Source organism: Pygocentrus nattereri, chromosome 1, assembly GCF_015220715.1.
Source record: "Pygocentrus nattereri isolate fPygNat1 chromosome 1, fPygNat1.pri, whole genome shotgun sequence".
In the NCBI taxonomy this organism is placed as follows: Eukaryota; Metazoa; Chordata; class Actinopteri; order Characiformes; family Serrasalmidae; genus Pygocentrus; species Pygocentrus nattereri.
In genome coordinates, this window is record NC_051211.1 from 33,563,750 (window position 1) to 33,586,249 (window position 22,500).

General features: G+C 40.7%; 1 protein-coding gene across 26 annotated transcripts in view; it reads right to left on the reverse strand.

Annotated features, from left to right (window-relative positions):
* Positions 1 to 22,500, reverse strand: part of celf2 (cugbp, Elav-like family member 2) — a 200,679-nt gene that overhangs the window by 105,634 nt on the left and 72,545 nt on the right. For 14 of the 26 annotated variants that reach the window (XM_017707627.2, XM_037538321.1, XM_017707622.2 and 11 more), the window contains exons 1-2: positions 15,503 to 15,796; positions 11,545 to 11,574 (exon numbers count right to left, since the gene is read on the reverse strand). The exons of 1 other annotated variant lie outside the window; for it this stretch is intronic. In XM_017707627.2, coding sequence (XP_017563116.1) covers positions 11,545 to 11,574; positions 15,503 to 15,621 — 149 coding nt within the window. In that variant the 5' untranslated portion in view covers positions 15,622 to 15,796. Of the gene's footprint in view, positions 1 to 1,112; positions 1,441 to 11,544; positions 11,575 to 15,502; positions 15,798 to 22,500 lie in introns of those variants that run through there. 11 more of the 26 variants (XM_037538299.1, XM_037538287.1, XM_017707615.2 and 8 more) reach the window with 7 other exon arrangements.

Here is a 22,500-nt window from a genome sequence, read left to right on the forward strand (position 1 = left end):
TTTTAAAGGATTAAAATAGAGGTTTGCAAATGGTCATACTGGTCAATTCTGATTGTTTTTGGTATTGTAGCATTGGTGCTGAAGAAGACCAGGAGTCTTCCGCTTTCTGATCAGGAAAATGTTATGTACTGTAAATGTAACACAACGATGGCAAAACACATTACTTAGCTGATCAGGACACAATCCACCCCAGCCAAAATATTCACACATCTCAACTTTAACACAACATCTAACACATTAAACTGCACAAAAGCAGTGCATGGCTTTTCGGGAGCCCTCACACTCCTCTACGCTCTTCCAGCTGGCCCAAGCCTTAAGTCCAGTAGTGGCACCACAGCATATAAAACATAAAACTAACATGTTTAGTGGACGTCAGCAGAACAAAAAATAAAATACAAGAAAAACCTAGGATATGGGCCTGTTTGAAGTTAGCTGGCTAAGCAACAACGGGCCTCAGCACTCCTCCTGCCTCCCGGCTCTAGCGTTGTAAAACGCTGTCCAACAACATTGCTGATTATACTTGGCATTTTTCTTTCAAATTCTTTTCTAAATAATGTGTATCATCACACACCTTCAACTTCACCTGCAGTACATCCCAATCTGAAACACTCTCTTCCATCATGAAGTCACTCTTGAACCACCAACCAGACACTCGTGAACCTCCTTAAACTGCAGACTCCTGAACTAACACACTGCTATTCCTATAATACAGTCCTATCTCAAAGCATTCCTACAGGACTCACAGCCGTGCACAATAAAACAATCCTGTCACAGTCTTGCGCGCGCACACACACACACACACACACGGCCCCTTAGCGCCAGCAGCTCATCTCCAGCCCCAAATCCGGGCACTTTCCAGACCCAGGACCGCGTGCTTCACTGAGACGAAAGCCCCGAACATATTCAACAAACGGAGCAGTGATTTTACGTCCGCTCTGCGAAAAAACGCATTTTCCTCCTCCTTCATTTGGCTCTGAACAAAACCGCTACGCGCGTGGGCCGGAACAGCCCGCGTGCTCCCGTCAGCAAAGCGCGTCCACGTTACCGAGAACGTGCATTGTCTCGGGTGTGTAAATAGTGCTCAGAACAAAGTGCTCATCATCCTCACTCACAGTCTCTCCAGGCGACCGTCCACCATCATCTCGGGAAGAAAATCCAGGTTATAGGACGAAGACATGGTCCGACCGCGCGCGTGTGTGTGAGTGTGTGTCCGTGCGACCGAGCGCACCGCCTTGCTTTTCTTTGCACCAGTGTTACACTGCCTGCCTGCTTCTGCTGCTTCTGGGCTTCTGCGCTTCTCCCGCACTGTCTGCTCTGCTCCCTTTCGTTCTACAGCACGCGCTTTGCCCAGTTGTGCACAACTGCGTTTTCTGGGAGGGTGAGGCAAAGACGGAGAGGGACAGGTGCCTTCACACACACACACACACACACACACACACGAAAGCGCGCGGTGGGTCACATTCTCCTCCAACCCCCATCCGAGGGGCTGGGGTGGGGTATTTTTTGGGGAGTCTTTTTCTCTCCTCCTCCTCCTCCTCCTTCCAAATCTCCCTCTCCCCCCAAAAAACACGCCCATCCCCTTTTCTGCCGCGCGGACGGGACGTCACGTGCTTTCTCTTGCTCCGTCTAGTTCGGGGGGCGTGGTCGATCGCGCCGCTGCAGCGGACGGTTTAACCATCTTGCCTCGCGCTCTGTATAGAACCCTTTCATGCTTAAATGGTGCTTTGCATGACGTTGTTCGCCAGAATTATGGAGAATGTGTTGTATGCGGTTCTGTATAGAACTTGAAAATGGGTTCTGCTATTGTTACAATATTAGAAGAACTCTTTTTGATTCTATTTAGGACCACAGCACGTTGTCCATCAGTCTGAAGCACGAGGTGGTTCTGTAGAGAGCACAATGACTTAAGAACCCTTGAAGAACCATCTTTTTTAAGTTGTTAGACTAAAATAAGACTAAAAATGTAAGACTAAATACTCTTATAGTGTTGATATTTATTATTATCATTATTATTATTATTATTATTATTAGTTGAAATTGGGAATATATTGCCCATAATATACTGCATGTATATATATCTACAACCCCAATTCCATTGAAGCTGGGACGTTGTGTAAAACATAAATAAATGCAGAATATGATGATTTGCAAATCCTTTTCAACCTATATTCAATTGAATGCACTACAAAGACAAGATATTTAATGTTCAAATGGATAAACTTTATTGTTTTTTGCAAATATTCACTCATTTTGAAACGCAGTATATTGCAGCAATATATTCCAACATTTGTAGTGGTATAAACAATATATGGCTGTAATTGTGTGTTCATCATCATGCGTATCACAATTTGTGAGCTCATTTATTCATGCAGATGACTCTTTCCGGTCACATGGTTGTGGGACGGATGAGGATGGTGAGATTTTTCTCTTCTCTCTTTATCCATCTCTCTCTTTCTCACACTCTCTCTCTCTCTCTCTCTCTCTCTATTACCCCTGGGGCAACAGCACTCCGCACTTGAGCTTCTCCTGCAGAGAGCTGGAGACAGTGTGGAGGAAGTGGGTCAGGGGAAACACACACACACACACACACACACACACACACACACACACACACAAACACACACACACACACACACACACACATTCATCCCTTCACAACCCTCACCATTCTGTATGCTAACTAAGACTTCAAGTAAAGCGTTGAAGTCCACATGTACAGGCTTTAATAAAATCATTCACAAAAATCACAAGACCAGATGGAAAAGTAGGTCAGTGTCCTCCTTCCCAAAACACTGGAGGAGCTTCAACAAATTCAGTTCTCTTGCTGGGCTGAAGCTGAGCTGTGTTAGCAAACGAAGAAAGAGTAGCCTAAAACCATCCTCAGGTAGAAGTATTATTACTGCAATAACATAATGGTAGAAATAAACATGGTTACCCCAAAACAACTGGAATAAATAATTTCTTACACACACATATTATCTGACCAGTAAAACTGACCAAGGATGAATAGGATGACCTATAAGGAAGGTGGAGCTTATACAGTGGTCAGTGAGTAGATGTTCAGGTTAGAAAGTCCTAATAACATAGCCAGTGAAAGTAAAGGTAGATGGTCCTTGTTAAGTTGTGAGTGGAAGTACAAGGGAGGTGTTTCTAATAAAGTGGTTAGTAAGTGGAAGTACGAGGCAGGTGTTTCTAATAATGTGGCCAGTGAGTGGAAGTACAAGGTAGATGTTTCTAATAAAGAGGCCAGTGTGTAGAAGTACAAGGTAGATGTTTCTAATAAAGGGGCCAGTGTGTAAAAGTACAAGGTAGATGTTTCTAATAAAGAGGCCAGTGTGTAGAAGTACAAGGTAGATGTTTCTAATAAAGAGGCCAGTGTGTAGAAGTACAAGGTAGATGTTTCTAATAAAGAGGCCACTGAGTAGAAGTACAAGGTAGATGTTTCTAAAAAGGGGCCAGTGAGTAGAAGTACAAGGTAGATGTTTCTAATAAAGAGGCCAGTGAGTAGAAGTACAAGGTAGGTGTTTCTAATAAAGAGGCCAGTGAGTAGAAGTACAAGGTAGGTGTTTCTAATAAAGAGGCCAGTGAGTAGAAGTACAAGGTAGGTGTTTCTAAAAAGGGGCCAGTGAGTAGAAGTACAAGGTAGGTGTTTCTAATAATGTGGACAGTGAATGTATTTCCAAGAAAATGAGCCATGTTCATTTGTTACCGTCAGCTACAATGTCACAGATAGTTTTCATATTCCGTGCTCATCAGCAGAAAGTCAAGACAAGTTCACATTTTTACCCTGCGTGTCTCTTCTACGCCTGCCAACAGACACTTTTTAGCACAATTAACAGGTCAATATAGAAACCATGTTAAGTTGCTCTTTCTGGTCTGCCCTAATATGATCTACACAAAGAAACAGTAAAGAAACAGGGGGCCAAGGTAGGTGGGGGGTGAGGGGGATTCACAAAAGAGGATTTTCTTCATTAAACAGATAACTTATTATATTGTGCTGTTGTTTGACATCTCCTCTTAACATCCATTTTATCTCATCGTTAGGAGATTTTCTGACAGACTATGAAAAAAAAACTTGCACCAGATGGGAACCTTTTAGTGACTTTTATGTTTTAATTGATGTGCATCTCATTTAGTTACCAGCCCAATAGGAGGTAACAGACATTCCTTTTGTACAGTCTTCACTGCGGGCCTCACTTTCCAGTTTTATTGAAAAATCCCGCTTTTTCAAATAACACCCCTTCTCTACTGTGGGTTAATACCATTATTACAAGTGTGTGTATAAATGTGTGGCTCTTTGAATGTAGCAAATTGTAACCATAATCCACTGCCCTGGTGCCAGGAGGCGCCACAAATGCTCGATTTCACTTTTCGACGAATGAAAATTGGAAATATTTCATACAAACGATGTACTCTCACAAGGGATAATGCAATAAAAAAGGCAATTCATGAATTCAGAGCTTTTTTGCTCAGGTCTGATGGATTCACGGCTCTAAAAGGGTGGCGGGTCTGGATCCAAACCGAGCCCAGGACTACTAAAGCAGGAAAAGAATGGAGCAGAATAGAAGCGTGCATAGGAAAAAGCACTCGCTTTCCTCTGCTGCCATTTATTATTTACCATTAGTGCTAACACAGAGGAATAAGTGCAGCACCATCACAGAATGTGTGTGAGTGCACATGTGTGTGTAGAGGGGGCAGTACATGCCAAACCGGCTTCCAATAAAAGCCCACAATGTTTCTGCATATTAGCATTAAATCCCTATTGCCGCAACAAACTCAGTAGTGCACATACACATCACTGTTAGGTGAGTGAACAAATACACGTCATTTATTTTTCCAAAGCTGCGATAATATATTCAGTTAACAGATGTTCAATTCTGCACATTATTAACTGTCCCAGCCACTTCAATAAGTACACCTACCTTGTATTGACACTCTTTGTCCATTTTATCATGTCCACTTACCATATATATGCACTTTGTAGTACTACAATTACCGACTGTAGACCATCTTTCAACCTTTTCTTCAATGGTCAGGACCCCCACAGGACCACCAGAAAGCAGGTATTATTTGTTGCGCTGGTATGAGTTGACCAGACACAGCAGCACTGCTGGACTTTTTAAACACTGTGTCCACTCATTGTCCACTCTATTAGACACTCCTACCTTGTTGGTCCACCTTGTGCTGCTGTTTGTGTTGGACATCTTCTAGTCCTTCATCAGTGGTCACAATCCTGTGGCCACAGGACGCTGTTGCCTGTATTTTCTTTGGTTAGTGGATTATTCTGTTCAGTCCAGCAGTGACACTAAGGTGTTTAAAAACTCTAGCAGCACTGCAGTGTCTGATCCACTCGTACCAGCACAACACACTCTAACACAGCACCACCATGTCAGTGTCACTGCAGTGCTGAGAATGATCCACCACCCAAATAATACCTGCTCTGTGGTGGTCCTATGCAGGTCCTGACCACTGAAGAACAGGGTAAAAGGCAGCTAACAAAGTATCCAGAGAAGCAGATGGACTACAGTCTGTAATTGTAGACCTACAAAGTTCATCTATATGGTAAGTGGAGCTTTATTAGCCTAACATTAGTCTCAGCTTCAGATGCTCCGCCCATCGATGTATGAATCGTTTCATATCAACTGCATGCTATTCTGGCCACAGTTATCAGAATTCTGTCAGTTACATTCTGAATGACTTTCAAGCTTAAAGGTAAATAGTTTGGAAGAGTTTGAAAGTTCAGATTAGTTTATATCATTATCATAAATCAAGAGGTGAACAAAAGCCCTAAAAGTTGAGAATTGTGTGGACTACAGCTTTTGAAAGGGGTAAAATATTACAATACATCATTTCACAGCATACAATATACAATATTACAGTAACAATATGCAAAATTACAGCCTAAGCATCCCTCACTCCATCTTCCCCTCATCCTCCATCTCTTTCTCTCTGTTTCTCATTCAGGGATGAGAAGGCTTTCGATGAAAGCCTGTTTGAGGCTGCTGAATTTCATTTTTTCCCTTTTCACACAAGACAATGGACCTCAGCCCCCACAGTTCCTACTTAACCATTCTCCCTTTCTTTCTCTCTCTCCATCTCTCTCTCTCTCCCTCCATTATCTGTTACTCTGCTCTCATGCTCTTTCGTCCTCTTTCCCCCTCCCTCTGTCTACCTCTCTCCCTTTTTTCTCTCATTTTATCTCTCCTTCCTTCGTCATCCTCTACTTTCTCTCTCCTTCATTTCTCTCCCTTTTTCCTCTTTCTCTTGTCTTTTGCGCTAATCTTTCTCTCTTCTTCTGTTCTCTATCTCTATCTGTCTCCCTCTCTCCTATTTTTTCTTTCTCTCATTTTATCTCTCCTACGCTCCTTATCCTCCACTTCCTCTCTTCTTCATCTCTCTCCCTTGTTCCCCGCTTTCTCGCTCCCTTGTCTCTCACACTCATCTTTCTTTCTCTCTCTCTGATGTCAAAGGTCACTCTGGCCTTGTTCTCTTGGAGTTGTTATTGTTAACCCTCCCCTCCTCCTTTTTCTTTTGTTTATTCTGCTCTCTCTCTCATTTTGTGAAGCTGCTATGAGCAAACCCCCCTCTGCTTCTGTCTTTATCCATCTCTCTTTCTTCCTCTCTCTCTCTCTTTCTCTCTCTCTATCTCTCTCTCTCTCACACACACACACACACACACACACATGCACACACGCACATTCTCTCTCTCTCTCTTTTCCTCCCCTGGGTCTGGGCCCAGCTGGCCTGTAACACATATTGATTGACCACATAGGAGGAGCATGCACAAGAGGAAAAGAGAGAGAGAGGGAGAGGAAAGGGGGAGCGAGCAAGAGACAGACAGACAGACAGACAGAGAGCGAGAGAGACAGAGCAAGAGAGAGAGAGAGCAAGAGAGAGAGAGAGAGGGGGAAGGGGTCGAGAGAGGGGTGAGAAAGAGAGAGAAAGAAAAAGGTATAGAGAAGTGATGAAAGAAAGAAATGGGAAACATAGAAACAGAGAAAATGGAGAGAGAGAGAAGCAAGTGAGCGAGGCAGAGCTGGCAGGCTGCAGTACACAGAGACAAAAATAGCACACCCTGAAGTTCAAATCACAGACAGAGAAACAGCAAGAGAAAGAGAGAGAGACAGAGAGAGAGAGACGCATCTAAACGAGGGACAGGAAGAGGTAAAAGATGGGTAGCTGTGATGTTGGGAGTGCGTATCTATGAACGCGTGTCTCAGTGAAAGAGTACGTATGTGAATGTGATTTGAGTGGAGTGTGTGTTTGTTTGTTGCAGTGTGTGTGTGAAGGGTGGACAGGACAGTTAGTGGTACTGAGTGCGTGTATGTGTGCGTTTGTTTAAAGGGATGTGTCTGTGAGTGGGTGTGGCTATGGGTCGGTGGTGCAGTAGGTGTTTGGGACAAGGTGTGCATGTGTGTGAGCGTGAGGGTTGTTATAAGTTGGTGGCTCTGTATCTTTGAGAACGTATGTGTGTGTGTGTGTGTGTGTGTGTGTGTGTGTGTGGAGGTGTGTGCATTAGCTTTTAAGTGAACTTTCTGTCCAAAACTGACATGACCCAAACCGCATTTGCAAACCGTTTTATTCCAAAACTGATCTGTGCTCAACAAAATCCTGTTAGAAACTAACCCGAACCACCAGAGGGTCACATTTTTAATGATAGCGCTGGTTAATCTCTTTAACGCCAGGGCCCACCAGCAGGCCCAAAGTTTTATTACACACTTCTATAGCCTAAGAATAGCTTAGTCAGTTTGTATTGATATCCCTGTTGTTAATAAATAATAAGCCTTATTATGCTATAAGCCTGGGATTTTAATTTACCATACAACATCAATCATAGCAACCATCATTAGATCAGAGATCAATAATATATAAAAAGCCATGCTTCATGCTTTTAAACAGCATCTCAAAGGTTTTCAGTCTATAAAGCAGGATGTTGCCCTTCACCTGTTTCATCCTAAAGCTCTTTCTGTATATTCTGAACATATTACAAATATCACTTTTTTTTCTTTGTCCAAATTAAATATAAACATCCCTTTAGCACGCATTATCTCACAAGCTGGACCTTGATGCTAAATTTTGCTAATAACTGTAGTGGCTGTGTCCCACAGATTAAAAGTAAGTAATGAAAGTAGAGCAGAAGAATAAAGTAAGCCATAAGACTAAAGCAGGTATATGCAGAGTAAAATCTGCTAAGAATGCGAGGCAAGCTGAGACAGCCCAAACATTACATTTTAGACAGACCTAAGCCTGACACATATTCAGGAAATAACTTCAGAACATGACAGAAAGCAACAGATACCATCGGGTTCGGACCGTCAGATTAGGCAGATTCAACAAATTTCAAGTCCTAGGGTGCTTTAGGCTCCATGTGCATGAAGGTGTGTGTGTGTGTGTTTCCATATAGATGTGTTGTCAGCGTTCAGTCAGATGAGTCTGTTTGTGCTCATGAATATTTGATTAACTCATGGATTATGCAAAACAGCCAGCAGCCTCATTTGGGCTCCAGCATAAACACGACAGAGCCAGAAACTACGGCCTGTAACCAGCTTAATATCTCTTGCACACACACACACACACACACGTAATTATAGACCGTACAGTTTAAAAGTTTTGAATCACTTATTATGTGAATAATCCTTATTCAGTAATAAATTATACAGTGTTGATTGAGATGAACTGAACTGGACAACAAAAATGTAAACTAATGTCTGTTTTTGTCTAATGTAAGAGTTATGATAGTAAAAAAAGAGGAGACGTTATTAAATAATATATAATTATCTACTTATATCAATGTTTTGTTGAAATTATTATAAACAGCTATTTGGTCACCTCTTTTGGAACATGAGGCATATAGTGGAAGCTACATAGCTTTCTCAATTATTATGATAATTATATTGAAAATTTCTTCATTTTTACCAATCCTTTGAAACCTATTGAATATTAGCATCATATTTCAATCATTTACACAAGTATCTACAACAAAATAGTACTAAACAATTATAGTATTGTAATATAAAAAGCAGTAAATAAAACAGTCTCCAAACTTTTGAACAGTAGCATATATATATGCATCCTGTAACATCATAAATACACACACGTGCATGCATTTGTCTCGTAATGAGATTAACATCAGAAACACACTCATCTCTGTACACACATACTGTACACAGATTATGAAATTAGTCTGTTGTATCCTGGATGGAATGCTGGAATGTGGACTAACCCCTGCACGTATATATGCACATGCACTCAAATGCAGAAGAAGGAGCAGCTACATATCACATTCCAGCCCTTATTATACAAAGCCCCCTCGTTCTTCCCTTATGCCAACTCAGCTTAAATAATACATCTTTGAAGTTAAGCTTTAGTGTTTCATTGTCTTCAAACTTAAACAACAGCAAACAGCAGTTCATTTAAGCAGCCCTTAAATGGCCAGGACCTGATGGCAGGTCCAGACTTATTATACACTATGCAATTAAGCTATTCTTAGGTTATAGAAGTGTGTAATAAATAAATTGGCGGGCCCTGGCCTTTTAAGTGGGTTAAGGGTTTATAAATGCTTAAAGCCAGTCAGATTGTTTAGATTGGCTCACTAACAAGTGAGGTTGATTAATTTGTAGTATCAGCTGTAATTAATACAGTACAGCCCTATTTATTCACATTACAAACGCTGATTAATTTTGTGAAACTATATGTTTGCTTAGTTTTTAGAGCCTTTCGCTTTGTGGTCATCTTTGTAAGATGTGTTAAGAGTTTTCACTCAGAACAAGCTTAATAAATATACAAATCTGATTCCTGTGATCTGATTTCTGTTGGTCCATTCATCAGAAACGTTTCTCACAATGAACAGGACAGTTTCAAGGTTTGAAATACCAACTAATATTGCAGCCTTACAAACTGAGATTTTTTCGTATTGTGGCAGAACATCTCTAGCCAGGGACAAGTCCCCTCTTTGTGGCAGCTGGACCATTTCTGCCCAGTGCAGTCAACCTTACTGGTTTAATTGGATGGTTCTTTGGTAGAAAAGAGGGGGGTATTTCTCTGAATGTTTTACATTCGTTATGGTCCTTTTTTCTTATTTCCTGTTTTCTTTCCTCATTTTCTCTTTTCTTATTGTCTCCATAAAACCGTCCCTGTCCCCTGCATATCAGCCCAAACAAACCTGACTATTGCTGCTATCTGTTTCTCTCTCTCTCTCTCTCTCTCTCTCTCTCTCTCTCTCTCTCTCTCTCTCCTCATTAGTGAAGGACCGAGGGACCAGTGGTCACAGCTCCTCATTTATTTTCATTGTGAAACTCGTGCAGCTTCAGTGAGCCTTCAGTTCTGCTGCAGGCAACCAGGGACAGGTCATTCTCCTACAACTACACTCACCATATATAGTAAATATTTAAGCGAATAATATAGGGGATGAAAAACAATGTTCTTCTCTTAATGAACAAGAAATGCAAGAAGATTCTTGTTGTTCATTATTTATTTTCCATGTTTTCTTCAATAAATTGACTAATCTAAGTAGCAGGAGATGTGATTTAAAGCAACTACTGTCATTTTATATATTTGTATATCAACAATAAGCTCCTGTGTTGAACACTGTCATCCTTGCATTGCACTTCGTCCGCACTGTTGGGTTGTAATTCATTACAAAGTAATACATTACAGTGCAGAGGTTGCTATAGTGTAGTGGATCATGTTGCTGCTTTCCATGCACACCCTAACTAAACTTAAGATTCCTAACTATACATTCACCTACCTCTGTAACATGATGTAAGCTGTTTGTCGTCTGCCAAATGTGAAAAAGTAGTGTAACCCGTTATAAACACTTAATTTCTTACAGTTACATTACAATTACTGACTTAATAAGAATTTTGTGATTTGGGATAAGCACATATACAATACGCCCTGCGATGGACTGGCGACCTGTCCAGGGTGTATCCTGCCTTTCGCCCGAAGACTGCTGGGATAGGCTCCAGCACCCCCCCTGCGACCCTGACGGAGAAGTGGCTTAGAAAATGGATGGATGGATGGACATATACAATACTAATAATGCATTGTGCATGAATTATTCGCACAATGTAAAGAGTCGCTGTGTTTACAAATGTAAATTCCTAAAAAACATGAAAAAATATGTATGAGATGTTGATACAGTAAACATTTTGTTGCTGTTTTGCATAACATAGTATAGTATAATGCAGGAAACGACAGAGAGAATGTATCCCAAATAATGTTTCATATGACACACACGCTTGCTTGTCTATCCCCACTCATACATACACATACACACACAATTGCATTCCATCATTCTCTGTCCGCGTCCACACACATATTTTCCTACGTAACCACCACCGTCTTGCTTCACCACAATGATAGGGTTTCCCCGCCACTAATTGCAGACTACAAATCCAAACTTTTGTGGTAGAGGTTTTACAGGAGTTGTAAGTGTGGCTTAAGGCAGCAAGTACAGTCTTTCATGTGTGTCTGGGCTGTGAGGAACAAAGCTAACCCAGAGCACCAACAGGATAAGAGATAAGAGCTATCATTACTTCTGACCTGTACGGGGAAGGTGATCTCTCTGGCTCTCTGTAACACACACACAAACACACACTGGGTTTTGTACTTTGTCAGGATGTAGGGTCAGAATACATATGGTATGTATATGTAGGTACCTCTAAGTAATAATACATCCTCTATGTTTCACGTTACATGTACGTACCTATATGTAGTGACAGTACTTCTCATATGTATTTTATATATTTGCATTTAAATGTAACAATAATTAATTACCTATATGTACATATATATATTGTTAATCTAGCTATTCTCTGGATTTAAAACAAAATGATGACATTTTTGTCCGAAAAATGAATGCCAACACGCACAAACCTAAATGGGAGTCCTAAGCAGGCCAAAATAAGACATGTGCGTTCTCTCCATTGTCAGTAATACACCTTACAATCAATTATAATTACAGTCATCAAACCCAAAGGCCTCCACATGAAATCAATTCATAATGGTGACAGGGGTTACCAGCAGAAATCAATAGGCCTATGGGAACAGAACATTATATTGTATCAAAAAGCCTCGGGGCAAACACAAAAGTGTAATTCAGTATGGCAATCATGTTCATTTGATCCATGTATAAGTTTCCCACATACAGTCATAAATCATTTTTTCTATATGTGTGTGTCAAATGTAAAACGTTTCAAAAGAGGCAATTTGTTGAATATACTCAATCATAGCAGTGAGACAATAGCTAACCCATGGGTTGAATTTCTGTAATGAATTGCGCACATACGCATACATTCACACACACACACACACACACACACACACACACACACACACACACACAGTGGCATGAATGTTTTTGTTCAACAATCTTTGCTGGAACCAACTGACTTATGGGTGAGTTAGATGTGTATGCATGTGTGTGTGTGTGTGTGTGTGTGTGTGTGTGTGATGTCAGTAGGCGTTGGCTGTGGTCATTGGGGAGATTCATGGTCCTATGGGCCAGTTTTAAAAGCCATTTAGCACAAGCGCACTCAATGAGCTGAAAGCCATAAATCCAGTCTTTAAACCAACACGCTCCTCCTACTAGGCCACACACTACACCCCAGCACCACATTCTAATGCCCCAATTCTCCATTACTCTCCAATAAACTACATTCTGATTTCTCTATACATCATTACTCTCCAATATACTACATTCTAATGCCCCTTTTCTCCATCAATCTCCAATAAACGACATTCTAATGCCACTATACTCCATTACTCCCCAATAATCTACATTCCAATGCCCCTATTCTCCATTACTCTCCAATTAACAACATTCTAATGCCCCATACTTCATTACTCTCCAATAAACTACATTCTAATGCCCCTATTCCCCATTACTCTTCAATATACAACTTTCTAATATCCTATATTTCATAACCCTCCAATAAACTACACTCTAATTCGGCTATACTCCACTACTCTCCAATAAAATACATTCTGATTTCTCTATACGTCATTACTCTCTAATATACTACATTCTAATGCCCCTTTTCTCCATCAATCTCCAATTAACGACATTCTAATGCCCCATACTTTATTACTCTCCAATAAACTACATTCTAATGGCCCTGTTCTCCATTACTCTCCAATATACTACATTCTAATGCCCCTTTTCTCCCTTAATCTCCAATAAACAACATTCTAATGCCCCTATACTTCATCACTCTCAAATAAACTACATTCGAAAGACACTATACTCCATTACTCTCCAAAAAACTACACTATGTTTCCAAAAGTATTCGCTTGTCTGCTGGCTCTCAGTCTCCGCTCTAATTCATCCCAAAGGTGTTCTATCAGGTTGAGGTCAGGACCCTGTGCAGGCCAGTCAAGTTCTTCCACACCAAACTCGCTCACCCATGTCTTTATGGACCTTGCTTTGTGCACTGGTGTGCAGTCATGTTGGAACAGGAAGGGGGCATCCCCAAACTGTTTCCACAAAGTTGGGAGCATGAAATTGTCCAAATCTCTTGGTCTGCTCATGTATTAACAGTTCCTTTCATTGGAACTAAGGGTCCAAGCCCACCTCCTGAAAAACAACTCCACACCATAACCCCCTCTCCACCAATCTTTACACTTGGCACAGTACAATCAGACAAGTACCGTTCTCCTGGCAACCACCAAACCCAGACTGATCCATCAGATTGATGGAGATCTGATGGAGAAGCATGATTCATCACGCCAGAGAACACATCTCCACTGCTTGAGTCCAGTGGCGGCCATGGAAACCCATTCCATGAAGCTCTCTATGCTGTTCTTGAGCTAATCTGACGGCCACATGAAGTTTGGAGGTCTGTAGTGAATGACTCTGCAGAAAGTTGGTGACCTCTGTGCACTATGTACCTCAGCATCCGCTGACCCCGCTCTGTTATTTTACGTGGCCTACCAGTATACTTCAATACTCTCTACTACATACTATTGCCAGTATACTCTATTACTGTCCAATAAACTATATTCTAAGTCCATTACCCTCCAATATAATACATTCTAATGTCCCTAAACCCCATTATATTCAAATGAAGTACATTGTAATGCCCCATACCCCATTATGCACCAATAAACACTGTAATGCTAACATACTCTATTATTCCCCAATAAATTACATTCTAATGCCACTTTAACCCTTGACTCTCCAGCAAAGTACATTCAAAAGTCCCTATACTCCTCTTCTCTAAACCCAATATACTCCACTCCATGCTGGAGTATATACGCTCCAACAGACAGCATTCTAGTGCTTCTATACTCCATTAAACTTCAATTCTCTGCATTGCAACGCTTCTATACCTTATTACATTCGAAAATCTTTGTACTCCATGACTCTCCATTGTAGCACTCTGTAACCTTCTATATCCAAAAAACTGCATACTAATGCCTGTAAAATACTATGTAATGCATTCTAATGGGCCATGGTCTAACACATCCCAAAAAAACTGCATTCTACTTCCTAAATACCCTACTACAACCCAGAATTCCACATCATGCAAGGGTATACACCACTATATGCCAACATACTTCTTTTAACCCCATTATTTCCCTCCAGATTACATACTACTGCCCCCTTTACCCCATCACACCCTTACACCCTCACTCTAATGCCCCCGTACCCCATTTCAGTCTAACGTATTTCACATCATGCCCACACCCATCCAACCAAACTAATTAGTGCTCACTTCTGTGATCATGGAAATTAATAAAGAGCTCGAGAGAGAGAGAGTCAGAGAAAGAAAGAGAGAGAGAGAAAACAAGCTGTGAAGTGGTTGACAGCCGCATTGTTGGGCTGTTCTATTGTCGACAGCTCCAAATTCCCCCCTCCCTCCCTCGCTCCGTCTCTCCTAAATCCCACTGTCCGAGAGACATGCAAACAAAAGCACAACATCTTTCTGGCAGTGGGGTGAAGCGTAGCCCCCTCCCTTCCTCTGTTCTCTCTTTCCTTCTCTCTGTCTCTGTCTATCCTTTTTTCAGCCCACCCTTCATATGCCCATGTCCTGAATTTCTGAATTTCAAATTATGTGCTAAATGCTTATTTTATGGCCAGAAAACACAGATAGACAGAAACAAACAGGTCACAACAAAAGCTGTGGGCCTTTTTTGTGGCTTATCCCGAAGCACGCTGGCTTTCGAACCCAGCTTTCTCATCCGTCCTGCTGTCCCTTGCGAGTGCACCGCTCTCTTTACACAAACACACACTGCGCATCAGGAGAAAAGACCACTGCACGTTACACGGATGCACCAACTCTTCGTTTTGCTCATATGGCCAAGAAGGCATAGGCAACGTAGATCCAACAAAAACACACACAGCCTACAGTCCAGTAACGCAACTGTAGCTTGGACATAGCTCTGTCTTTTGCTGTGTGTGAGCGAGTGTATGTGTGTGCGTGTGTGAGTGTGAATTCCCGCTGTGTGTGCATGTGTGTGTGTGTGTGTGTGTGTGTGTGTGTGTGTGTGTGTGTGTTACCTCAGCAGCAGTTCCTCAGCGGTCCTCATGGTGACGGGGTTGGTGGTGGTGGTGGGGTAGCGCATGCTGTCCACACACACAGTGGGCACAAAGCCTCGCTCGGACGAGTGTTCCAACATCGTTGCAACTCAACACACACGCGCGCGCATACACACACATACACACACGTGCACTGCGCACACACACACACAGCGACGGTCCTCGCGCTTTTCAACTGTGTCCGTGCGCACGTTCGGTCCAGTCTTTCTCTCTGTCTCTTGCTCACACTCGAATCCCACGAAGTCTCTCTCTCTTGCTCGCTCGCGCTCTCTGTTGTACTGCTCCCACACACTCCCCCCACCCGTCAACCCTCTGTCTACCCCTCCCTCTCTCTCTCTCTCTCTCTCTCTCTCTCTCTCTCTCTCTCTCTCTGGCTTGCTCGCTCGCCCTCCCTCCCTCGGTCTGATTCACTGGGCTGAAATAACCCTTTCTGACAGCTCATGTTGTTGTGGGCCGGCGCTAGCACAGCTAGTGTAGTGCTCGCTAGAACCGTGTCGCCTGCTGTTGCCCCGGACAACCCGGACTTCTGAGGAAAGCGACTGGCCTCCCTCCGCTCAGTCCAGCCTGAAAGACCGAGCATTCTAAAATTCTAAATTCTACATTAGAACACTGTACACTGTAAATTAGTAAAAGTGTACATTATAGCTAGCTTTCAATCACCAAACATTCAGAAATGTTAAACTTCTAAATCAAAACTTAAAAAATTCTAAAACTTGACTTATAGTAATGTACCTTCTAAAAAGATAAAACGCAACCCCTAAAAACTCAAACCCCAAATTCTAGCATTTTGACTTCTAACTTCAACACTGTACATTCATTCTTTCTGCATTTCACATTCTAAAATGGCCAGATTCTAAAATGTTAGTATTGTAACATTGCTCAACTTTCTAAAACTGTATGTTCTATCATTGTAACGTTCTAAAATGCTAACTCTAACATTGTTTATTTATGCTTTTCATATTGCACATTTTAAAATTATGATTGAAAAATGACCAGATCTTAAACTTCTAATGTTGCACATTTGCAAATTTGCATGTTGTTCAATTGTACATTCTAAAAACCTTAAAAAGCCTAACTTTCTGACATTTTGTACTTCAGTATTGTAACATTCTAAAATTGTATGATTCTATCAGGCCATCTTCTAAAATTCCAACGTAAGTGTATACTTTATTCAGTATATTTGATTACATATTAAAATAGTACATTCTAACAGTTTTACTGAATACTCAGAAATTGTAATATTCAAAAAGTTAATTGTGCATTCATCAATGCATTCTGGTCTACCTTTCATTTTGTAGTACATTTGAATACAAAATTTTGTACAGTAGCCAGAACAAATACTATAGACCTTCTATATTCTGAAAGGGATGAGATTTATAGCCATTTTCATCTAGTGCCACTTTATATGCAATTCAATTTAGGGCTTGTGATCTTTTCTTTCATGTTTTACAGTATCATTATATGTGCATGAAAGGTTTAACTGTCTAATATAACACAAACCATGTAACACTGATGCACATTTTTTGATAATTATGTTCCCCAAAAGAATAATTGGTAATAAAGTGGTAATTAGAAATGACCATATGTCTGTGTTCCCTGTGTGAGCCTTCATAATCCACATTTCATCTGACTGAATACACTAGAGAAGCAAAAGGTCCTCAACCTGCTGTGCTTCTATTTATAGTAAAATCTGGGAAGTTTGTTTGTTGCCAGTTCGTTTGATGTCAGTAGACTCATGGCCTTCCTCCCAACACAAGTGGATAGATAACATACTGAGTTTGTCTACAAATGCTACAATCACTCTTCACCATGCTCAGACCAGGCTTAGGAACATGAGAATACCTGTCGGGTGCACACTAATAATAGGGAGAAAGAAAGAAAAGGATGGTACTGTGTTTCTTTTTCTGTGTTGTACTGTTTTATCGTCCACAATTAAGTGAATTTACTACATTTTACATCATTTGCAAAGAATATATTACACTTACACAGTGTATCCTTCACTCAATATGCAATTAGATGTATTAATGCATTTATATGTGCACCTTTTAACCATTAAAACTACATTAGATTTAAAGCTTGCAGTTTTAGCTACTACGTAAATTGCAGTTAATCTAAACCTCTCACAATTGTACCATTTTCTGGAGTCACTGATAAAAAGTATTTATTGGACTGATTTCATTCAGCTGTGCACATACACTGTGTGCACAATTATTAGGCAAGTGAGTATTTTGATCATATTATCATTTTTAGGCATATTTTCCAACTCCAAGCTGGATAAACTTGAATGCTTAATGGATTACAGCATAGCAGGTGATGTGTATCTGTGTAATGAGGGAGGATGTGGTCCAAGGAGGTCAGCACCCTATATCAAGGTGTGCATAATTATTAGGCAGCTTTTTTCTTTAGGCAAAATGGGCCAAAAAAGAGATTGAACTTTCTCTGAAAAGTTAAAAATTACCAAAAGTCTCTTAGAGGGATGCAGCACTCTTGAAATTGCTGCAATATTGGGGCGTGATCACAGAACCATCAAACGTTTTGTTGCAAATAGTGAACAGGGTCGCAAGAAATGTGTTCAGGAAAAAAAGACGCAAATGAACTGCCAAGGATTTGAGAAGAATCAAGTGTGAAGCTACCAGGAACCCATTATCTTCCAGTTCTGTCATATTCCAGAACTGCAACCTACCCTGGAGTACCAAGAAGTACAAGATGTTCAGCGCTCAGAGACATGGCCAAGGTAAGGAAGGCTGAAACCCGACCACCACTGAACAAGACACATAAGCTGAACTGTCTAGACTGGTCCAAGAAATATCTGAAGACAGATTTTTCAAAGGTTTTATGGACTGAATAAATGAAAGTGACTCTTGACGGACCAGATGGATGGGCCCGTGGCTGGATCAGTAACGGGACAGAGCTCCACTTCGAGTCAGACGCCAGCAAGGTGGAGGGGGTGGTATGGGCTGGTATTATTAAAGATGAGCTGGCTGGACCTTTTCGGGTTGAAGATGGGATCAAAGTCAACTCCCAAGCCTACTGACAGTTTTTAGAAGACACTTTCTTTAAGCAGTGGTACAGGAAGAATCTGCATCTTTCAAAAAGACCATGATTTTTATGCAGGACAATGCTCCATCACATGCATCCAAGTACTCCTCTGCATGGCTCGCCAGTAAAGGCATTAAAGATGAAAAACTTATGACATGGCCCCCTTCCTCACCTGACCTGAACCCACTTGAGAACTTGTGGGCAATTCTTAAATGGGAGATTTACAGTGAAGGAAAACAGGACACCTCTCTGAACAGTGTCTGGGAGGCTGTGGTTGCTGCTGCACAAACAGTTGATCGTCAACAGATCAAGAAACAATTTCCCCCGGGGATCAATAAAGGAATCTGAATCTGAATCTGAAACTGACTGACTCCATGAATGGAAGGCTTATCACTGTTATTGAAAAGAAGGGTGGCTGTATTGGTCACTGATTTTTTTTATATGTCAGAAATGTTTATTGGAAAGTTTTGAGTTGTTTATAATTCTCACTTGAACAGATGAAAATAAAAAAAAGTGAGATGGGAAATTGTGTGTTTTTCATTTAGATGCGTAATAATTCTGCACCATTATAGTTGCCCAATAATTGTGCACATATAGATATTCTCCTAAGAAAGGCAAAACCTCACTTTTACTTTCTTAAACATTCATGTTTGAGGTTTATTAATATTTTGGATTAACCGAGAGCACTGTAGTTGGTGATTAATAAAAATAGTCCTCAAAAATAAGACTTGCTTAATAATTGTGCACACAGTGTAATTGTGCACAAAATAAAATACATTACATCAACAAAGTTTTGGCTCTCAGTTTACTTTTGGAAGATTTTGTTGTTGATGCCATGGGGAATCCTTAGAGCTTTTCAGACCTTCAGATGAGGCCTGTATTATTTCATATTTATCACTTGAAATTACCATGTTTGTTGTCATTACACTCTGCAATGTAGTGCAGTGCAACTAATTTTTCATTGTGAAGTTTTGGTTGAAAATGAATTAATGACTTAATAATATTCATGTGTACCAGTGTTAGCTTAGTGCTAACATAGTTATGTTTCTCCACTGCACCGATGCAGTATACTTTATTCATGTGCAAATGATGTATACATTACATTTAAATTTGAATTCAATGCCCTTTTTCAGTGTCTAAGAATTTCTCTACTATTGTGGGATTTTCTAGGCAGATGCACAAGTGAAACCACCCAGGCTAAGTGAGGAGGTCTCAGAAACAGACTGGCCTGCTTTGTGTCCTGAGACTGTCAGTCCTCAGTGATGAAGCTGGGCCTGTTTCCCAGAGATCCGATGTCTGTTGTTGCTGACACACAAACAGTAGGCAGTTTTGACAGACAAAATCAGAAACTACATGAAGAAGCTTAACTTCCTGGGGAGATGTGTCTGTTTTGATCGTCTGGCAATGAAAAAGAATGAATGGGGGCGTATTGGAGGGAGCCGCAGCGCTGCATTACCTGAAAATAACCTCAACTGTCATTGTACTTTCTTTTCACCATCTGTTTCTCCTCACTCTCCTCTTTCTCTCTCCTTTTAATGTATCCAATCTTTTCCAGCGTCTCCCTCATTCATGGCTTTTTTGCTCTCTTAGCTGGTCTCTCCTGGGTCTTCTTTTTAAAAATGTGTCATGTTTATTATTCCATATGAATGTTTCATAGCTGGAGAAAAGACAGCAGTGGATCAAGGGAGAGATTCGTTATGGGATGGAATCCAGCACAGCACCCCACATACAACTTGGCTAAGATCATTTATATCAGTCGCAATATGGCCAAAGTCATTTGGTTCTCGCTAAACACCTGCTATCCTGCTTTTTTCCCTAGCCATTAAAACGTCGTCCCAACCTGCCAATTAAAATGGAGACGCTCATCCCCCAATGACCTACTTCCTTTTAAAAAACAAGTCTTCAATTTTGCACTCCTGGTTTTTGTCTTTTGGTGTTTTTTTGTTCTAACAGTTACAGATTATTCTCTAAGTGCTCTGCTATGAAGAGTTTCTGAGCATTAGCGAGAGAGTGTAGTATATTTCCAGCACTTATTTCCTGGCACAGCCCAATTAAGTGTCACATTCCAGCAGAGCTGTCTCAGATGTGCATATTGTTATATATGTCTCAGTGGGCTCACTGACGATCGAGAAGCAGTTTTCATAATCAATTTATTGGCTTGCACACACAAGCAATTTGGTGCTTTAGTAAACTGGTCTTTGGATTCACAACACTGAATACACAGAAATTCACAAATAAATACAAATAAAATATAGAGCCACCACAAAATATACTTATCCAGAGTATGGAAACTTAATGATTAGGGTAATTACAGCAGTATAAACCAGACACACTATGACCACAACAGACACCAATGTGCAAAACAGGACCAGTATATGCAAAATAAACATGCATCTGAATCTATGGATTTTTAATGAATGCTGCTTTGTGCTCAGGTATAACTATTGAATGATTCAAACATTTTAACTGTACATTCTACAATTATATCACTATAATACACAGTACAATCTAAAACAGAAGACTGGATGTCCTACTATTCTAACATTGTAAAATATATAGTGTTCTCTAAGGTTCCCATACTATAACTTCATATATTTTAAACTTCTAGATCTACAACACTGCATAATAAAATTAAAACAATGTAGCACTGCATATGCTTAATGACTACCACTGCAAAATAGTGTGTTCCAGAAATTCTAACATTGTAATACTGTATAATGTAAATGTCTAATACTGTAACACTGTATAATATGCATTTTTAATATTAGAACACTGGATATGCTAAACCTCTAACACTAACACTGTATATTGAAAAATTCAATCACTGTAATGTTGTACCTTTTAAAATTCTCACACTGTAACTTTGTATATCGCTGTTGTTGGAACAAAACCTAATAACACTATTGTTGTAGTTTTTTCAGTTTTTGACATAATTTGAAAGTCCCTGTTGTGCTTTACACTATGTAAATTTCATGATGAATGGACCAAAAGAAATGATCCAAAATGACTTAGAAAACTGTCAGGTTCCATTGACTTGCATTAAAATATGGTATGTATTTTGCTTCTCCTGTAAAATGATCATTTTGGATGTATAAGGTTTTGTTCCTACAACAGCAATATCCTAAAATTCGAACATTCTTGATCTTAATGAATGCTGTGAATCTGTGCCTTGATAGTGTGTCAAACTATGTTAGAAGCAGCGCTCATCCCACAATGCTTTGCAAAGAAAACCTTAGCTGGAGGATGGGGCCACTGTTCCAAAACGTCCCTTTAGTGCATCTAAGTGGGTGAATTTGGCTTACGCAGTTAAAAAACTGTACGAGCCACACAGGGTTTCACACACAGCACAAATGGAAGGCAAAGTGTGTGTGTGTGTGTGTGTGTGTGTGTGTGTGTGTGTGTGTGTGTGTGTGTGTGTGTGTGTGTGTGTTGTGTGTGTGTGTGTGTGTGTGTGTGTGTGTGTGTGTGTGTGTGTGTTGTGTGTGTGTGTGTTGTTTGAGCCAGATGATGCTGTGTAAAACGTGTGAGACAGGCTTCACTGTCACAGCATATTTCCCTCACCAGTACCGACTAATCTACCTCTCTCTCTCTCTCTCTCTCTCTCTCTCTCTCTCTTTCTAATGAAAGCCTGTCTGAGGGAATGTAATGGCTGTCCAGAAACAGGCATTTCTGAGTGGCAGGCATATGGCCACATCTGGGGAGGGGAGCCGGTGCAGAAAGGAAATGCCAAGTTTATTGCGGATCAATTTTAATTTGTGACGCTCTTACTCTATCACTGTACGACCCTCTTAACAAACTCTTGAGGATCGGGGTGGGGGGCTGCAGCTTGCTAATCCATTCTGCTACCATTTATTTTATTTTTTTAGACTGGTGATTTTGTGTGCATGTGTGTGGAGAGCGAGAGAGAATGAAAGAGGGAG